This window comes from Hylobates moloch, unplaced genomic scaffold, assembly GCF_009828535.3.
Source record: "Hylobates moloch isolate HMO894 unplaced genomic scaffold, HMol_V3 SCAFFOLD_9, whole genome shotgun sequence".
NCBI lineage: Eukaryota > Metazoa > Chordata > Mammalia > Primates > Hylobatidae > Hylobates > Hylobates moloch.
This window is the reverse complement of record NW_026652284.1, coordinates 32,343,389-32,364,931: the sequence shown is the minus strand read 5'-3', so window position 1 is coordinate 32,364,931 and position 21,543 is coordinate 32,343,389. Positions and strand designations below refer to the sequence as shown.

The 21,543-nt window shown below is 39.3% G+C and overlaps 1 protein-coding gene across 1 annotated transcript in view; it reads left to right on the top strand.

The window, feature by feature from the left end:
• The first annotated feature begins 5,793 nt into the window (after window positions 1–5,793).
• PREX2 (phosphatidylinositol-3,4,5-trisphosphate dependent Rac exchange factor 2) overlaps window positions 5,794–21,543 on the top strand; it is a 278,754-nt gene continuing 263,004 nt past the window's right edge. The window contains exon 1 of the mRNA XM_032759608.2: window positions 5,794–6,340. Within this exon, the coding sequence (XP_032615499.1) occupies window positions 6,200–6,340 (141 nt within the window). The 5' untranslated portion in view covers window positions 5,794–6,199. The remainder of the gene's footprint in view (window positions 6,341–21,543) is intronic.

Sequence of the window (21,543 nt, the reverse complement as noted above, 5' to 3'; positions counted from 1 at the left end):
TCCACGCCTGGTCATTTTTTGTATTTTTGGTTGAGACGGGGTTTCACCGTGTTAGCCAGGATTGTCTCGATCTCCTGACCTCATGATCCGCCCGCCTCGGCCTCCCAAAGTGCTGGGATTACAGGCGTGAGCCACCGTGCCCAGCCCTTTCACTCTGTTTTTTATGGTTCGTTTGGGTGCAGGATAGATGGATTTGATTATGTGATCAGCACATTTCGGGTAAGATGAGTGATACTTCCTTGAGAATATAATAAAATAAATGTGATATTTGTAGTTTCCTCTTTTCCTCTACACAGGCTCACAATCCACAGCAAAGATTATTTACTTATAGAACATTTTTCTCTGAGGAAACTACACAAATATTTATGTTGGCTTCTCTTATTAAAGAATGGATAAAGGAGAAACAAAAAACCAAGTCAGACTTATCTTGTTTAGAGATAGAGTGATTCAGCTCTAGAAGGCCAACAGAGTTCTATTGTGTTCTATTATTCTATCAATTCATTCATATATTCAGTTAGCAAATGTTTATTGAATTACAATTGCATGCCAGGTTCTGGGAAGGCTCTGGGTCCTTTCCTTCAAGACACTGTTGTCTGTCTGTAGAGAATCTTGTCAATTGATCTGCAATTATGATAAAGTGTACTCAGTGCTTTGTTAGGAGAAAAAGACTGCATTATGGAGCTTGGCATTGCAAGAATTGTCAAAGTACTCTACGGTGGCGGGGGTGCACATTGCCAAGTGGAAAGTGGCATGGAATGTGGCCAGAGAGTCCTCATGTGATACATGACATTTGCCTTTATTCTGAAGGATTTGGAGCAGGGTCAGAACCCTCTTGTATTCCAGGAAAAACTCTCTTGACCTCTTCTCTTATTCCTGATGACCATGAGACCGGTTCCACAGGTGCTTCCACAACTGCATACAGCAAAAAGAAAAGAGTGTTTTACCCTTCTTGCTTCCTGACTCAAATCTTATCTGCATAAGCCTCTTGGCACTGATGGCAACAAGGAAGTACAGGAGTCAATGAATGCCCAGTGGGGCAATCCTTGATTAATTGGGAATAGGAAATGATGAATAAATGACCCAGAGAGACTAAGAAAAAGAAGGCTGAGGACCAAGCTCCAAAGAACATCAACTTGTAGAAAACAATTTAAGAATTTAAAGATTTAGAGATGGGTCCAGGAAGAGAACTCTGCAAGGAAAGGGTATAGGGATCCAAAGAATGAGAGAACATTGATATCTTAGAAGGCAGAAGAAGAAAGTTTTCCTAGGATGAGAGAGAACCAACACTGTCAAATGCTGCAGGAAGGTCAAATAAGACAAGAAATGAAAAGCATGCCTTGGAATTAAAAACATGAAGACATTAGTGATCTGTATTAGATGAGTGTCATTGCAGCAGTGGGAGAGTAGCCACATTATAGGGGTTGAGAAAAGATTTGGAGGTAAAGAAGTGAGGACAATGTATTAGTTTTTTGCTGTAGTAACAAATTATAACAAACTCAGTAGTTTAAAACAACACACACTTATTATCTTACTGTCTTGTAAGTTCTTACTGGACTAAAATCAAAGTGTTAGCAGGGCTGTGTTCCTTCTGGGGGCTCTGGAGGACCTTTTCCAGGTTCTAGAGGCTACCCATGATCCTTGGCTTGTGGCTCCTTCCACCATCTTCAAAGTCAGCAATGTTGCATCTCTCTGACCATTCTATAATGGTATAATCATACCTGAAAATCTTCTCTGCTTTTAAGGATTCATGTGCTTATACTGCCCACCCCCAACTCCCACATAATTCAGAAAAATCTCTCCTTCTCAAGTTCCCTAACTTAGTTATATCAGCAGGTAATTGCCTTTTGCCATGTAAAGTGACATTTATAGTTCTGGGGCTGAAGATGCAAATATCTTTGGGCTGCCATTATTCTGCCTACCACAGGCAATGAGTAGAACTCTTTAGAAATTTTTCCAGGAAGAAGAGTAATGTAGCATAGCTTGAAGGCATGTGCAGTTGCAGATTTTTTAAGGAAGTGATGGGGAGGGAAGGCTTAGAAGTCAGATGGACACTGCAAGGATGATATTCTTCGGAGACAACTCACAGACAAAAATTGGCTGTTTATTTTACTGGGATGATTGTAGATTAAGTTTTCATAATGAGAAAGTGATTATCCATTACGTTAGATGATGACTATGATGATGATTTGGTCTAAAGCTAGTCCGATGTGAAAATGATTGCATCTAAGAACTTTAGATTCTTGCTAAAGTAATACTATCCAAACATTGATTTAGTTTGCCATAAAACATTGTATTAGAGAATAAAATATGGTTTATGAAAACTGCATTTCATCCTTTAAGCAATACCTATTCTAAACTTGTTATACTGGTATCGTAGAATTAATTACATGCTCTAGAACATCCTGTGCTTGTTATGAGTAAATTGCCAAAAAAATTAAGTGGAAGTTACCAGGGGATTAAGCATTAATTGTAAAATAAATTAATAAATATTTTTAGAATTACTTATTGTCCAAGAGCCTTAAACGTGTATTAATATAGTTCCAGTGTCTATGATAGTCTTCTGTATATAATTATATGTATATAATATATATACATTTTATATATATACACATATATGTATACATACATATATAAACATATATCATACATAAAATATGTATGGAAATATATAAATTTACGTGTGTGTGTGTATATATATATATATATATATATGATCTAGAGTTGTCTATTATAGGCCAGAATAGTAAACAAAATGACAGAATCCATTTTACTGTATAAAGAGCTTTACTGTGTAATTTACTGATAAAGAGCAATCTGACTCTTAGAGTTCCCTATTTAACAAGACAGGCACGCAATAAAGCAACCTTCTATTTGCTGTGCTGTATCTTTTACTGAAGTTTAGCATCAAATTTGATCTAGTGAAATGGCAGAAAGGCTAAAATGACCTCTATCTGAAATATGACCACGGAGTTCTCTTTTTCCAAAAAGGCAGCTTTGTATTTTTTAGGCTTTTAGTGTAGGAGTAGCCCTTCTCTGGGCCTCACAAAAGGAAGCTTACTGTGCCCTGTGCTTTGACTCTTTGAACCTTATGATAACAAATTATTATTACTATTATTTTCTTTTTGGAGACAAGGTCTTGCTCTGTCACCCAGGCTAGAGGGCAGTGGTGTGATCATAGCTCACTGTGGCCTTGATCTCCTGGGCACAAGTGATTTTCCAGCCTTAACTTCCCATATGATAATGGATTCTAACCACACCAAGTTCATGCATATGGAATACATTCAATGGCTGAGCTAGTTTCCTACTTGTTCTCCCCTCTATTTTCTTTTCTCCCATCTCCTTTTCACTGGATGCTTCAACCTCGTTAGTATTTGAGGAAAAATACTGGATCCTGTCCATCATTTTGGTTGTTGCTTTCCTTTTCCTGGCAGAAAGGGCCTAAAGTTTCAATAGAGGAAGTGGGGAGGGATACAGCACATTCAGAGTTTATGAAAGACCTTATTTACCATCAAAGTGAAGGTTTCCAGATACTCCAGCCCTGTTTTCTTACGCTCTTATGTCTTTGATGAGGAATTAAAAACTCTGGCCAGCACAATAGAAGACACTGAGAGGCGGCTGGCAGAAAGCACTACATGGTGTCCTGAAGTTGTTCATTAATTATAAATGATATTGAGGAGTAGACCAAGGAGTAGAAGTGTGTTCAGAAACTTTAATTTAATCTTAAGAATTTCTACACAAGCACTTCCGAGAGAAATTTGAATTTACACAGTTAAAAATGAATATTTTTCTGCTAGCTTCCATCACACCATTTTACTTTTTGCAAGGCATTCATTGCATCTTACCTTTAAACAGACACATGTCACTTTGACCCTCTTCCTGACTCAATTGTAAGTCTTTAGATGGTGGTTCTCCAACGTTAGTGAGTTTAAGAACAATCTGAGGACCTTGGTAAGAGAATTTAGGGCAGATATCTCTGGGATTCTCATTCAACAAATTTGTGGTGGGGTCCAGCAATGTTCATTTTAACAAGACCTCAGGTGATTGTAATTCAATGGTCTGTGAGCCACCTTGAGAAATACGTGTCTGCAGATCAGGGTCTCTTCTCTGTGGCTCTTGGGCCTTCGCACTATGCAATGCTCGTAGGGATCCTCAGTGCATGTTTGTGGAATTGAGGTAAATGCTTTGGATGGGTAAAACCCCATTAATGATTCAAACTCAAGTGTCCTGCTTTCAGAGATGAGCCTGCAGCCCTAACGGATTGTCCATAGACTACTTTTTTGATAGAAGGAAGTTGCATAAGCAGTTCTTTACTGGGGACAATTAGTACAAGATATTCTATTTTATCTAGGAGAACAACTGATAGAAAGTTGCTTTATTTATTTGCTTTTTTCCCTAGGGAAAGGTGCAGACCTGGGGAGGAAGAAATGCTGCCTGTAGTACGTGGGGAGAAGGTTCAGTCATGCTTGCATTTCCCATTCATTTCTGGATGTGTGCTTCCTATGTCTTCCGCTTCTTTTGTTTATTGTTTACTAGGTGCTGTGAGGTCTGCTCTTTAATATGCTTTGCCCTTTGTTCTTCTGCCACAGGGTGTGAAGCTGTCTACGTTGTTTGCCCTTTGCTCTTGGCTACCTCTAAATGGTCATTTGTAAAAGAAAGAGGAAAATCACATCTTGCCCATCAGCTTTGTGTACATCATTTGAAAATTTTATATTTAATATACAAAGAAAGTACAATCCTTCTTTGTGTGGTTACAGAGGGGAATGGTCGTCACACTATGCTCTGGAAGGACATTATCTGGAAAACCAATAGGTAATTATTTTAATGTAAATATAGTGAAAAGCATCTTTATGTTTTAGAGTTTTGCTAATGCTTTCAGTGACTGCAACGAATTAACATACCACTTTCTTGCATCAACTCTATTCACTCTTCAGTTTATTTAAATGCCATTAGTTTTAGACTGTTTGAAGTTGATCTGTGGAAAATATGTGTATAATACCAATTCAAAAAAAATATATAAATTGTTTTGTTTGTTAAATCTATTGGAAATATTTAAGGCTTAGTTTCCAAGTGAGAAAAGGCAATACACTTTAAAATCAAGAATGTTCTGTGTGTCTATCTTCAAAAACCTAAGATTATTTCCGTTATCTATCTAGCTTTCTATCTTCTGATGAGCATTCAACAACAGCTTTATCTTTTCAATTAGTGACGCCGTCTTAAATCACAGCAGCTCTTAGAAACAAAACTGGCACAAATACCCTCGCCTCTCAATGGATTTGCATACTATCTTGATGTTGAAAAAAGTTGTAGACATGGAAAACAGCACAGTACAAGGGTGATGCTTATTTTATCTGGGGTTTATTGCATGAGCAGAGGCTGTCATTTTCCCATAGTGTCTTCATTTATTATGCTAATTGACTTTCCAAGCTCAGACTGGAGGGTGTCTGCCCTGTGAACTATTCTCAGTTGGAGAGTTTTAAAAGCAAACCTGTTTTGTGCCTGAATGAAACCAAAAATCAATGTGTTTCTTTTCAAACAGGGAGGGTCAATACCGTGGTTGTTTTTGTTCCCATCCAGTTATGTAACCGTGGGGACTTGTTTCTTTGCTTTCAGGATTTGTACAAAACACATTAAACAATAGCGGAGGCTTAGGAGTAACCCTCCAGCTGCGCCTTGGAGTGTGTGTCCCTGGGATTGGGAACCTCCTGTGAGTTCCATCTCAAGTGCTGCTGCTGTGTGTGTGTGTGTGTGTGCGCGCGCGCGCGCGCGTGTGTGCGATTAGCCAGTACGCAGCACTTCCCCAGGGTTGTGTTTCCTTTTTCCTGAGATTTGGCGAAGGGTAAAGGGTCGGAGTCACATGGATACAAAGCTTTTGATTAATGTCCAAGTCACTGCTGTGGCTGCCGAAGCCGCTTCCCCTCCAGCCCCGGCCGTGTGAGGCCAGAGCAGCGGGGCCGGGCGCGCAGGGCCTGGCCGGAGCCCCCACTCCCAGGAGTTTCTTCAGCGGAGCCCCGCGCCCCCCGCGCCGGGATTTCAGCCCGATCCCCTCCTCTCCCTGCGCCCAGCCTCTCCCCGCGCCCAGCCTCTCCCCAGCATGTAAAGTCTTCTGTCTCTCCTCGGAGTTGGCGGAGGCGGCAACTTTCCATTCTCGCCGCCGGGGGCCGGGCAGCAGCGGGCGCGCGGGTCAGCACCGCCGCCGACCATGAGCGAGGACAGCCGCGGAGACAGCCGCGCCGAGAGCGCCAAGGACCTGGAGAAGCAGCTCCGCCTGCGCGTGTGCGTGCTCAGCGAGCTCCAGAAGACCGAGCGGGACTATGTGGGCACGCTGGAGTTCTTGGTGTCGGTGAGTGTCCCCGGCAGACGCGGGGGGACGTCCGGGCGGCGCGGGGCGCGGGGCGCGGGTCCCGGGGTGGCTGCGGGGAGCGCGCGCCGCATTGTCTGTGCGGGGACCCGGGACGGGTCGGGGCATCACAGGCGCGGGAATCCACGTGTGGACGCTGCGTTCGCGGGCGCGGTGAGCCCCGCGGGGATTTGTTAGTGCCCCGAGACTCACTGAGTTGCGGGGGCCTTGGAGACCTCCAGGTCTGAAAAGTTAGCTCTAGAGAAGAGAGCTCCAGTCCAGGGAATCCCGGCTGCCCCATCTTCCCTCACTTTTCTTTTACCCGCCTCCCCAGGCTGCTCAAGTGCACTGTGTAATTGATTTTCCTTCTTGTTCTTTCCTGGAGACTCTGTTTTAAAGCTTTGGTTTAGTGATTAAAGGTCCAGTCGGCTACATTCAGGTACACTAAGTTAAAAAAAATCCTTGAATGTGCTCGAGTTCGTTACTCAGATAACATGGCAGTGGCCGCTTTAGTTACGATCTTTGAGACAGAGGATTCTGGTGTAGGGGTACAGAGAGAGCAGCGGGGTGATGATCTCTAGCAGCTGTTGGATATTAAAGCCACATGTGGTGCTCACCCCGTCCTAGTCTTACAATTCCCCGCCTCCCCCCAGCTTAAATCTGTCTTCTGCTCAGTTTCTGGTCCCCTGTTTACATGGCCCATGAGAGTGCTGTAATCAAGCTTCGGGACTTCGTGGAAGTGGGGATGTACTTACATTCCACGTTTCTGCTTGACTCACTGCCATCTGCTTTGAAAACGTTTCATTCATTTTAGGGCCGAAGGGGCAAAACTGAGTGAAAGTAACTGCTGAGATAACACTCAAAAGTTGAATTTTTCCTATTCACTGCTGAAAAGACAAAGAATTTGAGCCTTGGCTTCTTTCCACCCAGATTCCTGGGAGAGCATCATTCAAAGAACCAGGAGCTTTAGTTTTTGTGATCTCATCCAAATCCTTCTCCTTCCAACAACCAATTCCATGCCCCCTTGGTCTGAAGGAAAATATTTCAGGTGCCAAACTTCCTGCTTAGTGTTCTGAAATCTGTCAACTTTCTGCTTATAATCATGACAGATAAAATTCACTTCTTGGCTGTGGCAAGAAGGAAAGAACAGTGTCTCAAGTGATGTAAAAATGTATAGGCTGGATTATGGTTGACTTCTCAAAATCAATATACTTGACTTCCAGGGGCCACATTCTCTGCAAATGTACAGGTATTTGAGAATATCCTGGTAACTGGTGATTTATAGAATTATTATATACTTCCTTGTAACAAAGATTGTAAAAAAAGTATGTTTTTAAGATTTGATTTTTAATAGCTTTAAATTTGGCTTTCATGAAACTTTTTTGGTAACAAAGTTCTTTGTCTTTTGAAGAATCTGAGTCATTTCTTACATAATTACTCTTTCTGAAGATCTGTGAACAAAGTACTGTGCAGAATGCTAATTTGCAGACAGTTAATCTAATTATATTAAAAGCCAATCTGTTGATCTGTATTTAAAATATCAGTTTTTCTTCTAATCTTAAACCTGATCATTACAACAGAAAACTTACTATTAGTATATAGAGTTAGGTAAGAAAGTATGGAAAGTATAAAATAAATTTTCCCCTTTTATAAGGAGAACATCATTTCATGATTTCTTTTTATCTCTTTCAGAATTTATGGGCTCTTCCACTTTTCGTTTTCTTTGTGCGTCATTTATGCCTGTTTATGTTTATATGCACCAATGCACTAATTAGTCTGAATGTCATCCTAAATAAAAGTTTACTCTGGCTTACAAAGCCTGAGATCTATTTATAATACATTATTAGATTTTCTTTTTAGGGTGTTATTTATAGCAACATTTACTCCCCATGGAGTTTTCTTGGTTACCTGAAGTTAATGTAGTCACTCTGGTTTTGATATTAGACTATGCTAATATGTACCAAGAGCTTTTAATCTATTCAAACCCTTTGGCCTGGTAATTCCTCTTGTAGGAACCTATCCTAAGGGAATGATCAGAGATGGAAACAAGCAATAGAAGTTATTTTTAAAAGTTAGCCATAGTATTAAATAAGTCGAGTGGTAAATTTGTTGCCAAAAATTGATAGTTTACTCCTAAGTCAAATTAAATATTTGTTAGATTAGTCATTAATCATTTCTATTATTGCTTTAAGGCATTAACATGGATGAAGGATGACTAATCTTTATTATGAAGAGGAAGAAGAGGTAGAAAACATATTTTTAGTTCTACTAAGAACATATTTTTACTTAACCGCCCTATAATTAAGCAAACAAAATGGTATTATTAGCTTTATAAAAAGATCATATGTCCCAGCACTTTTGGGGGCCGAGGCGGGTGGATCACCTGAGGTCAGGAGTTCAAGACCAGCCTGGCCAACATGGTGAAACCCCATCTCTACTAAAAATACAAAAAATTATCCGGGCGTGGTGGTGGACACCTTTAATCCCAGTTACTCAGGAGGCTGAGGCAGAAGAATCACTTGAACCCGGGAGGTGGAGGTTGCAGTGAGCTGAGATAATGCCACTGCACTCCAGCCTGCCTGGGTGACAGAGCGAGACTCCATCTCAAAAAAAAACACAAAAAACAAAAAACAAAAAAAGAAATATGGCTAGAGGGAAAAGCTTTTCTAAAATCTTTCCTATTTCTGAGCCCTCTCTCTCCTCAATTCCCACACTTTGGCCTTTAAGGAAGGAGCATCTTCCCCCACTGCCATCCCCAAGACAGCCCATGAGTGTTGCCTTTCTTCTCTACGCTATGGAATGGGTCTATCTGCATCTTCTCTGTAGTTGCCCCCAGGCACACACTGCTGTTTGAACAAAGCTCTGTGTCTTCACCTGGCCACTCCATGGTGGGCTGTGCTTCCTCAGGCTTCTGCCTTTGTTCTTCCTGGGGCCTTTCTTTTGTACCTGGTGGATTCCTACTGGGCTTTCAAGGCTCAGTTAGCCCCTTCTTCCCAGGTGCTTCTGGCTTTGTATCCACTCTACCCTGCATTTCCTTCTTCCATAGTACCCAAAGTAGTTGATGTGTGCATTTGTTTACTTTGGTCTCATTCTGTTAGACCTCTTTGAGGACAGGGACATACCACCTTGTGTGCCTGTGCTTTCCATAATTGTGTGCAGTGCTTGTGACATTGTAGGTCCTCAAGAAATGCTTGTTGAGTGCATGCATGAATCGATGAGTTGACCCATCCTCTATCCTCCCACTCCATTTTTAAGGATGGTGCCTCAATCATCCTGAACATTTTGATTTCCTGTTTTCTTCCATTTGGTCTAAATAGATAGTAGAATTTTCAGTTTTGCTCAGGCACATATGAATTTATGCAGCAAAAAATTTCAAATTAAACATGTGATACCTGCCCTTAAAACAGAAACATGATTTAAATCAGATAGTGAGGTATTAAAGACTTTGCATGCACTATTGTTTCATATATTTTAAATTTTTGTTTGAGGTCATGGATAGGTTACACTATCTAGATTAATTATTTTTAGGTCACAGATAAAATGGTAGAGAGTGACCTAATTTGCTTGAATTTATGTTCTTGTTTTGCTAGGGAAATGAAATTTTGGGCTTTATTAAAAATATTTTCAAACATTTCTTCTAAATAAATGATTATATGAACCTAACATCCAGTTTTTAACATCCCAAGTCTGGACAATAGTAAGTTACAACCTGTTTCCTGTTTGCAAACCCGTGACAGAGCCTGCCAAGATGACAGACTCATGTGAGGGGACAGAGAAAAGGAAGACCCAGGGCTGGCTTCATGGATGCACATCCTGTGCAGTGGCCCACGGTTCTGAGCTGAGAAGGATGCCCAGCTTGTTTTAATGCTCTGCTACTGCCATCTTGAAATTCTTGCCAATTTTATCTTTGACCTTGTGTTTTGCAAATGAAGTCTGATGTGATGGTGGACATGAGCAGAGCAGATACATGAAAGAAAAAAGCTTTATATTTCAGTACCTTTAACAGCATTCCCCCACAGCCCCCTGCTTTTTGAACAAGAAACCTCACATTTTTATTTTGCACTGGGCCTGGAAAATTGTGTAGGCCAGTTACATTGTGGGTCAGTAGCATTGAGGCAGGATGACTATATAATTTACTGTCTAAACTGGGACACTTCTGAGAGTGAAAGGGAGTGCTATTAATAATGACACTGGGAAACAGATGGAAACTGGGGTTGTTCCTGGCAAACCAGAATGCATGGCTAGTCCACATTGTGGGCATATTAAAACAGTGACTTCAAGCTATGTGTCTTGTCATAAACAAAATATTTTCAAGTTTGTTGCCTGTCCAGGCTTTGGCCTTGGATACCTTAATATTTGAGTCCCATCTCTAATTTGCTTTGTGATTTTAAACACATTCCTAACTTTTCATGCCCCTTTTTCTTCATTCGTAAAATGGAGAACAATAGCATTTCTCAGGGGTATTGTAAGGATGATATGATACATGCATTGGGCTTGGCCCATCTGGCTCATAAGAGGGTCCTATAAGTAGTTACTGTTATCTTGCTGATGCTACAGTTGTTACAAAAAGCCATGCCTATGATCATCATTAGATAGAATTTTTGTTTCTGTTATATTCCTCTTCTACCCTTTCTATATGTCCCAAATTCTCTTCTTTGTTTCCTCCTTCTTTGTTTTCCTTCTGTTAGTGTAGTCTTTTTAATGCTATTCTTATAAATGCTCATTGGTTGATTTTAAGACAGTGAGAAAACTTTATATTCCAGGTAACAACAACCATAGTTAGTATGGCGCCTTGGAGTTTAAACAATTGCATCCTCACTCTATTATTCAGCTTAATATATGCATGTCTCTTAGCTCTTTCAAATTGTGCTCCCTGGAGCTCCAGAGGCCCTTGCAAGGGCTGCTGGAGAGCTAGATTTTATGGCTTCAGTATTGCCACCCTGGCTCCTCTGTGCATGGCTCTACCTTTCCCAGATTTGAGCTTTCGTAAAAGCAGTTAGAAAAAACATTTGTCTAGATGGCAAATTCCCAGAGAAAAGGGGGTTTGCATTTACTTCCTATGTATGCTTTTCTTGGCCTAAATACAGGGCTTTGTAAATAGCAGGCACTCAAGAAAACAGACAAACAGGCAAACAAAGCAAAAGCAAACAAAACAGAATTTGAATGCATCTGAAATCAAACTCTTTAAGTCATGACCTGACTCTTCCAGGCAAAGATGATTGATTCAGCACATTATGCTTAAGGTTTATGTTATGGACTGAATTGTGTCCCTCCTCAGGAGTCATATGTTGAAGTCCTAATCCCCAATACTTAAGAATAGGACTGTATTTGTAGATAGGGCCTTTAAATAGGTGATCGAGTTAAAATAAGTTCATAGGGTAGACCTTAATTCAGTTTGACTAGTGTCCTTCAAAGAAGAGGAGATTTGGACACACAGAGAGATACTGGGGTGTACAGAGGAAAGGCCTTGGGAGGACATGGGGAAAAGGCAGGCCTCTGCAAGCTAAGGAGGGAAGCTTCAGGAGAAACTAAACCTACTGACACCTTGATCTTAGACTTCTAAGCTTTCAGAGTTGTGAGAAAATAAATTTCTGCTTAAGCTATCAATCTGTGGTATTTTATTATGGCAGCCTGTGCAGACAAACGCAGCTTATGTTAGGTGCTGGGTCATCACAATACTCAATGGGAGCTGCGACACTAGAGCCATGAGCAAAGTCACATGGAGGCAATAGAGATTCTTTCAGTTGGGGAGTCAAGGGAAGTTTTGGAAAGAGGTGATGATAGAGCTGGCTCCTAAAGGAGGAGGAGGAAATGTGCTATACTGGGAGAATTATCCATCCCCAGAGTGCAGCATGTGCTATGTGACCTCAGTGTGGCAGATCCTCACATTTGGGGGTCTGAAACAGTCTTATAATTATACCCTATTATAATACCAATTACTTTAAAATAAAAATAGTAGCTATTGTGGTTAGAATTGTTTCTTAGCAAGAGAATTCTGTTGACAAGGTTGAGGAGCAAAGATTGAAGTCTAGTTACCCATTAAAAGTCTGTCATTGCATTAGTCCAGGTAAGAAACATGGAAAGTCTGATCTGGGATAGAAGCAATGGAAAATATAAAAGAACAATAACAACAAAAAACCTAAACCAAACCACAAACAAATCCAACGCCCAACTATGAGGGCTTTTTTGGGTAGAAGCTTTAATATTTTGTGTACTCTCAGAAGTGAAGGTTTAAATAGAATGGAGAACATAGGATGGGGCTAGTTCTCTAGTTTTGAAGACTAGATGGGTAGTGTCATTGACTGAGAATTGGAATGCAGGGGACAGAACAGCACTAGGAGGAGAAGGAAAATGAATTTGCTTTTGGACATGTTGAGCTGAGCCACAAATACTACTATGATTTTTGAAGATAAGAATGTGGAACTTGAGAAATAATTTGGGCCAAAAGTGAGAGATCTAAAAATTAACTAACCATGTATTTTGAAACCATCAATTGAGTGAGATGACACAAGGAGAGCAATTAGAGGAAGAAAATACACAAACAAAAGGTAGTAAGTTGGAGAGTCAATATTTAAAAGATGGAGGAAGAGTAGAGTGTGCAGGTGACGTTGAGCTATCAAAGGCTGAAACAAAGAACTAGGAGAAGGTGATACTTTGAAAGCCAAGGAAGGATCTAGTTTTCAAAGAAAGGTCTCTTTAAAGTGGCAGGACTTGAGGGAAGTGGGGTGTGTAAAGACTGAAGGGGTCGCTGGATCTGGCAGTTAGAATGTCATTGGGGTTTTAGCTTCAGTAGAGCGTGTGAGCAAAAGCCAGACTGTCAGAACCAGTTGAGACATGAGTGGAAGCTGAGGATGTGAAGGATGATGGATAAACTATTCAAGGACTTTGGTGGTAACTGCAAGGAGAGAAGGGGATGCTTTTGTCTAGGGATGGGTAAGACAGATGAGCCTAGCCAAGGGGAGAGAGACAATAAAAAGGGAACTAAAGCAGCGACAACAGAAAGTGGCAGAGGGCAAATGGCATCTTTGGGGGAAGCATAGCAAGCACCCCCATGGCACTGGGAGATAAGACAGGGCAAAATTTTCTGAATTTTCTGAGCCATCTTGCTGTGTAACATACCCATAGTAAAACATAGTAAAACTAAGAATGGGCAAGCTGTCACTTGTGTATTTTAAAAATTCTGCTGCTTCTCCAGTGTACAGCTAGTGGAACTGCCTGGGATGGTCTTTGTGGCCCCTTGTGAACACATACTAGAGGCTTTCCCTCCCACATTGGGACAGTGAGGTGAACTGCATGGCACAGAATCTGATGAACTGGTTTAAAATCCTCGTACTGAAACTTACAAACTCTCTCTTTGGGCAAACAACACAGCCTCTGTATGTCTCAGTTTCATATTTGGAAAACACATTTGATAATACCTCACAGGGCTGGCCTGAAATTCAAATCAGCTTCTGATTAGGTAAAGTCCTGATAGGTAGGAAGTGTTTCTTCCTTTTCATTTATTTATTTATTTATTGACTGATTGATTGATCTCGCTCTGTCGCCCAGGCTGGAGCGCAGTGGTGCGATCTTGGCTCACTGCAACCTTCCCTCTTCTGGGTTCAAGGGATTCTCCTGCCTTAGCCTCCTGAGTAGCTGGGACTACAGGCACATGCCACAACACCCGGCTAATTTTTTCTATTTTAGTAGAGACGGGGTTTCACCGTGTTGTCCAGGCTGGTCTCAAACTCCTGAGCTACGGCAGTTCCCCCACCTCTGCCTCCCAAAGTGCTACGATTACAGGCGTGAGCCACGGTGCCCGGCCGGAAGTGTTTTTTTTTTTTCCCTCCCTAAACTCCAAGCTTGTCTCCCTCTCTGCTGTCTTGTCTATCCACAGACTGTGCTTGGCACGTGCTCAGACCAGCTTGAGAGTCACCAGCCTGGTCTGCCAGTCACCCTGTCTTTTCCAAGCCTGGAGGCATAAGGACAAGCTTAATAGAAGAAGGTTCTGAGAACTCCAGCGGGGCCTAGGGAATGCAGGAGGGGGAGTGTTCTGGGAGCCAGCAGGGAGGGTGGCTTTCCTCCAGAAGGAACTTAGGAGTAAGGACAAGGGCCACTCTAGGGGAGAGGCAAGTATGGAGGTTGCTTGCTACCTGATGGTCGTTCTTCCTCTATGAAGTTAAACTCTGGTTTTCTGTCTGATGTTCTGTTTTGTTTTGTTCTTGTTTTGTTGTTTGTTCTTGCTGAGAGGGCAGTTCCCTGAAGAGAACAGTAATGATTTGGACACACACTTTCAGGAATAGAAAAGGGAATTGAGCTTGGACATCTGAGGGTGGATGTATGATAGGCTTTGTTCAATTATTCTTTTAAATGTGATTTTCGTAAACACGACTTATAAATTTAGAAGCTCAAGTAGAGACGTAAGCACTTTTGGTTTATTACATCTAGTATGAATAGGTTCAAATCTCAGAAATAATGACAACCATTTTTTAAACCATGGTGCAAATAGTATAAAGCTTCTATTTTACATTTAATGCACATATCAGTCATTAGCCATGTAAAAAAAAAGAAAATGATTTATCTGACATTTTAGTGTGATTATAGTTTCTTCAGCACTTGTTTTAAACAGTGTTTTCTTAAGTATTCTTTTAGTATATACCTGGTATTATATTTTCATAAATTATTATGTCTGTGTTTTCAGCACTATTAGTTTGACCTAAAAATAGTTGTTTTAGTTTGCGTTATTTCTTTAAACATTTTATTTATATTTACTTTTCATGAGATGGATTTTTGTTCTTCATTAAAAGTGTTATTAAATTTATTAAAATTTTTCAAATGTGAATTTATTAGAATTATATTATTAGCTATGTTAAAATCAAGATCTTTGATTTAATTATAATTGTAAATAGAAGAATTTACAATTTATTAAAATTGCATTAGCCATATTAAAATCATCTTTGATTTATAACATTGTAGCTGCCTCAAACAATCAAAAATTCAGGAAAAGCATTCCGTAGTAAATGTTTCATTGATTAAAAGTGTGGCTGGGTCACTTTTTCCATGATATTGAACATAACTTCACATGATGATACATCTAATAATAACTGCTTAAAAAGTTTTTCCCTCATTTTCATAAACTATTGCATTTGATCCAAGAGTTCAATGATTGAAATTTTAAGAATGTTAATTATGTTTAAGAATGTTAATTATGTTAATTATTAACATGTTTAATATGTTAATTTGAAGTTATGATTTTTAAGCACTTCTAGTTACTATCGGTGATTTCAGACTTTGATTTATTGAATAAATTTGTTGTATAGCCTTACATATAAGGGACCATAGTGTACAAAAAGGGATCTATTTTGCTCGAGAATATCTTAGCCAAGGACATTGTGTTTTGTCATTAATGTGAAATGCATATTTTTCCATTAAAAGGCAAACCCTTCATTTGAAAGGTTAAATTGTATAGTACTTAAGAAATGACTCCATCTGATTAAATTTAGAATACCGATATAAAAATATTCTCTGGTTTTACAGTGAAAATATCACAATATAGAATATAGATGGATAAACATTTTTATTCATCTGAAAACTTTGTTTCTCGGAGAGAGTCAAATATGGATTGATATCTATGTTTGATTTTGCTTTGCCACTTTTGTTATTTTAATTATCTATTTAAGTTGTCTTCTTGCCAGTAGGAGAGGCTTTATAGATGGTGACACATTTTCAGAGATTGTGCAAGAAATGCTAATGTTTTCCCTTGGTTCCTTGTAATGCCTCAACTTGGCCTTGCTTTCATGCTTCCTAGGAGTTCCAGCCTTTTCTTATTTGAGACTGTTGCCCCAAAGAAAGAAATCTTAGGATTCCAGAAATAACATCTCCCATTCGAAAGCCTTATTTCTATCAGTAGCACTAGGAGAAGATCTATGGAAAGGCATTATTATGCTGTATTAATTGACCTAAATGTTAGTCCCGCACCCACATACTCCAAGATTATTTTAAGAATTCATTATTTTCCCAGAGGTATGTGGATGAAGGGGGCTTTCATTTTCTATACTGTATAACTGTGTCAAATTTGGCTTTCTATAATTTTATATATAAATATATTTGTATTTATATATTTTATTGTTATTTATTATTTTTTTGAGATAGAGTCTTGCTCCGTCATCCAGGCTGGAGTGCAGTGGCATGATCTCGGCTCACTGCAACCTCTGCCTCCCGGGTTCAAGCGATTCTCGTGCCTCAGACTCCCAAATAGCTGGGATTACAGGCACCTGCCACCATGCCTGGATAATTTTTTGTATTTTTAATAGAGACGGGGTTTCACCATGTTGGCCAGGCTGCTCTTGAACTCCTGACCTCAGATGATCCACCTGTCTCAGCCTCCCAAAATGCTGGGATTACAGGTGTGAACTACCATGCCTGGCCAATTTTATATATTTTATATATTTACAAAATGTATTTTGAATATTCTAGACACAACTTTATCTCAAGTTTTCTTGTACCACTTCATAATGAAACCTCTGGCAGAGACTTCTAAGTGTCCCCAATACCCGATGTTCTTTTATTCTATAGTGATAAAAGTTTTAGGTCCAGCTTAAGACTACATTTCTCAGCCTCCCATGCAGATAAGTGTGGGCCTGTGTAAAGGTTCTGGGTAGTGGGGTGTGAGCAGAAGTGGCCTGGATAACTTCTGCAGTGTGCCCTTATTGTGAAGAGTGTGCATTCTCTTTTCTCCTTTCCCTCTTCTCCCTGGCTGGTATGAGGATGTGATGGCAGGTGATGGGGCAGCCATTTTAGAACATGAAATGGAAGGTACATGTTCAGGGTGACAGAGCAACAAAATAGAAGGAGACTATATCTTTATTCTTTCTTACTAAGACCATGTCTTAAAGCAGTCTAACCTATGTCCTGTCAAAAATGGGCCTATAAGAGAAATCAATATTTATTTAACTCTGTCCTAAAATCATCACATTTTGATACCAAGGCCTCATTGACTTATGCAAATCATTAATGAATTGGCCAACTTTAGTATCTTTTTTCTATCTTTGTCTAATATTTTTAGTTTATTTTTTGTTTTTTCTTTAATAAATCTGTAGTTCAGCCATCATTTCCCCGGATTATGCTAAAACTGTACTTTTTCGTTTTCAATAGTTTTACTTTAGTTTTTCCTTTGGAGAAAGAAGAGTATTTTTTCTTACCTGTACTTAACATATTCTTTTTTTCCTGAAGGCCAGAATTTTGTGTTTATTTGTAAGGATATTTGTTCAGCTGCTTTAACTGAGACCAAATAACAATAGTTTGAACAATGCGGAAGGATTGTTTGTGGCCAGGAAAGCCATATGTAATCAACATGACCGTTTTTGCATGCTCTCTTAGAACTCTGGCTATTTAATTTTTAAATTAAATATACCCCAGCGGTGTTCCAGTGGGGTTAGCAGCTTAGCGGCATCAGGTCATTCAGAGACTCCTGCTTCTTTTATTGCTCTACCAGCCCCTAGGACCAATGAAATCTGAGTATGTGGGGGTGAGAGCCAGGCCTCAGTATTCTCAGTATTTATGTAGATTCTCTAGGTGTTTCCAATGGGTTAGGGAAGGTGGGGGAACCAGTATAGTAGGGTGTTGTCCTTTTCCCTATGGTTGAAGCTGACTTACCACTACACTTTTCACATTCCAGCCCCACGGGGACAGAGGGTGGGAGACAAAGTGGAGGGCAAGCACTCCCTCTAAGGATATGACCCAGAAATGACACACATCACTTTCACTCTCATCCCCACGGCCAGATCTTTGTAACATGGCTAATCCAGCTCTAAGGGAGACTGGGAAATATGCTGACTGGCTGGACATCCACGTGCCCAGCTGAAACTTAGGGAGTTCTACACTGAAATAATGACATGGGAGTAAATATTGAGGGGCAAAGAGTCATCTCTGCCACATATCGAATCCATTAATACTTTAGTCTCCTGTCCTCAGAAAATCATTTATATTAATTACTGGATTCCTTTACTGTAAGAACCTATTGTATTTAAAATATAATTTGGATTATTTTCCTCTAAAATAATATATTCTTTCCCACATAGCAATCCATCTAACATCTCTCTCTCTCTTCACATATATTTGTAAGAACTCCAGAGCTCTCAAGGTAGTTTTTGTTTTTTTTCCATTGGCTTTCACTACAGAAAGGCTTTGGGATATTTGGTGATTTTATGTAATTTTAAAATTTTGTGGAAGTTTCCAGAAAAAAATATTCCAAGATAATATGGAAATTCTGTTTTTGTTATGTGTTTCTTATGTGTTAGGTACTGCATATTCATATTTAACTCACAACTTAGAACTACCTTCAAGGCTCGGATCATTGTAAACTCACACCTGGGGACATTTTGGTCAGTTCCTAATTGGGAGAGTGGGGATTCTGAAAAGATCCACTGCAAAAGTTGTATAGCTCTTCCAAGATGTTCTGCTGATGAATCACAGGCCCAGACTCTTCTGGATTGTGGGAATGGTGTGATTAATCAGGACTAGGAAAACCAAGGCAGATGCTGAAGCAGGGATGCAGAACTTGTTGACTCCGGAAGTACACAGAAGCTAGAAGTCAGGAAGGAACAGTAGTTCATTTCAGGCAAACCATCAAGTGCAAGAGAGCAACAGGAGCTTATGGTCAATCCAAGACAGGGTTAGAGCCAGGCAAGCACTCAGGAGCCAAAGATTACCCAGAAGTCAGGAGTTTCCCTCACAGAAATAAGGAAACACAGGAACCTTTCAAAAATAGAAAACCTTAGTTCTCCCCTTGGCATATCTCTTAATATATGTTGGTACTTATGCTATTTTCAGCTTAATTTAAGTCCTCTGGGATCATTTTGGATCTCTGTGTATTTACAGGCTTCCTAAGAAGTTTGAACCCTTGGCTTTGTGTTTAAATATAGCTCATGTGTTTATCCTATATATGATCAAATCACAAGACATTTGAGGCAAAGATATAAAATTAGTTTGTATAATTAACATATGTAATTATTATGTGTATATATATGTGTGTGTATGTGTGTATATATATATATATATGTGTGTGTGTGTATGTGTATATATATATATGCACACATGGTCCAAAATGTGTGTATGTCTGCATTCAATGGATATTCTATTGATTGCTTAGGTGAAAAGCATTAATGTAGTTTAAACATATATTAAATGAATCCATTGTTAAAAATGATCACTATTCTTGAGAGTGTTCTGTTTGCCAGACCTACTTTGTTTGACAGGATAGAGGAGGGGAGAGTAAATGGCTTTCTGGTAGTCATAGAATGAAGTTTGGTAAATGGGTCATGTTATATAGCTATAGACATTTTCCTCAGTTTCTAGCAAGGACAGTTAGCATAACCATATGATTTTAGGGTCCAAAAGGGAATCATGTTATTGATGGACGAGCATAGCTTTCAACTAAAATAGGAGAAGTTGATGTTTCTCCTGTATAATTTTTAGTGCGCTAGTAATTCTCACATGTAAGTTGGGTCTTCTTTGTATCATTAAATGTTTTGAGGGTAGCAAATATTCTTTGGGATTTAAGATTTTAAAAAAATTTCTACTTATGGTTGGCTTCATCATGAGGAACATGATAAGTTGGATTGTCAGAAAATTTGAGAGCTTAGTACTTGACTGGATCTTCAATTTTAAATATATGTATTTCTATAGATGAGGATTTGGGTCAGATTCACCTTTGATGATGTTGTGAAAACATAAGCAAACCTTAATGAGAGATCTAGGTAGTCAGCTAGGATATTTGAATAAATTTTTTAAAAAGAAAATATCTGCTAAAATTTAAAGAAAATAAATTGCCTATAGTTTTACTATGTTGTACTATATATCCTTCCTACAAATTATTTCTTTTCCAGTATGTCACAATTCAAAGTTCCAACTCCTCTATTATATTCGGTAATTTCCCTTAGTACTGAATATGTGTTAAGTAAAATCTACAGGTTTTTTTTTTTTTTTTCAAATAATACAGAACTAAAAAATCTGTAAAAGAGAACAAAGGGATTACCATAAAATGCATCAATCTGGGCGGAGCTTGGAAGGCTGAAGTGGGAGGGTCTTTTAAGCTCAGGAGTTCAAATCTAGCCTGGGCAACATGGTGAGACCTCTGTCTCTAAAAAACAAACAAACAACAAACAACAACAACAACAACAAAAAGAAAATGCAACCAGAGCTATTTATAAATTAATGTGCAAAAACAACTTTATTAAGTGAAAAACCTTATTTTCAGCATTGCATAATTTATGAATCAGGCAACCTAAAAAATAACCCCAATATGTTAAGCGTTGTGATTGATTCTTTCCAATGATTGCTTTCAAAATCCAGATATTTTTATTCTTCATGGTCCAAGGCATATTTATTGAGCACCTACTGTGTGCCAATCACTATTCTAGGTTCAGAGGATATAGCACTGACAAGCGTTACAAATTCCTGCTTTCATGGAGCTGTGACTCTAACCCAGGAGCTACAAGATAAATGAGTAAAATATATGATATATTAGCTAGTCTAAGTGCCTGGGAGAATAAGTGAAGCAGAGAAGAGGAATAAGTGTGCATGTGTTTTGACATTTTATGTAAGATGAAAAAGCAGGCATTCACTCTTTTCTGTCACTCTTCTTTTTTGTAAATATCTAAAAATATTTGAAAGAATTATATTTTTTACTGTAAACCTTAACAGGAAATATCCAGGAGGAAAGTGCAATTGATTTCTTGTTTAAATCTTCAGTGTAGTGATAATTCAGAGGTGAGATTAAACCCAGATGTACATTGCTAATAAATAAAGTTAATAGAACAGATTAGAAAAAGTATGGTGACACTAACACTTAAAGCTTTAACTAGTGTCATTCTTTAGTTGTCATTTTTCAGTCTATCGACTTTAATATAATAGGCATATATTTTTTAAAGGTGCAAACTTTAAAATCCACTGCCTCACTCTGTTCTGTGTTTATACCATTGAGGAGCTTATTTTGTGCAGCGTTTTGTCAATCAGTTTTCATGCCCAGCAGCTCCGTGTCTAGTGGAACTGCAGCCAACATTCAAATTCATCATGGATGGGAACCCAGCACGCTGTGCAGTTGGGGCACCATTGGCTGAAAAGCTTCTGCTGGAAATGAAGTATCCTTTAGCAGTGAGGGGACGGAAGCACTGAACAAGTGGGGCAGGGGTGGGAATTGGAGATCTTGAATGTGCAGCAGGCTCTAA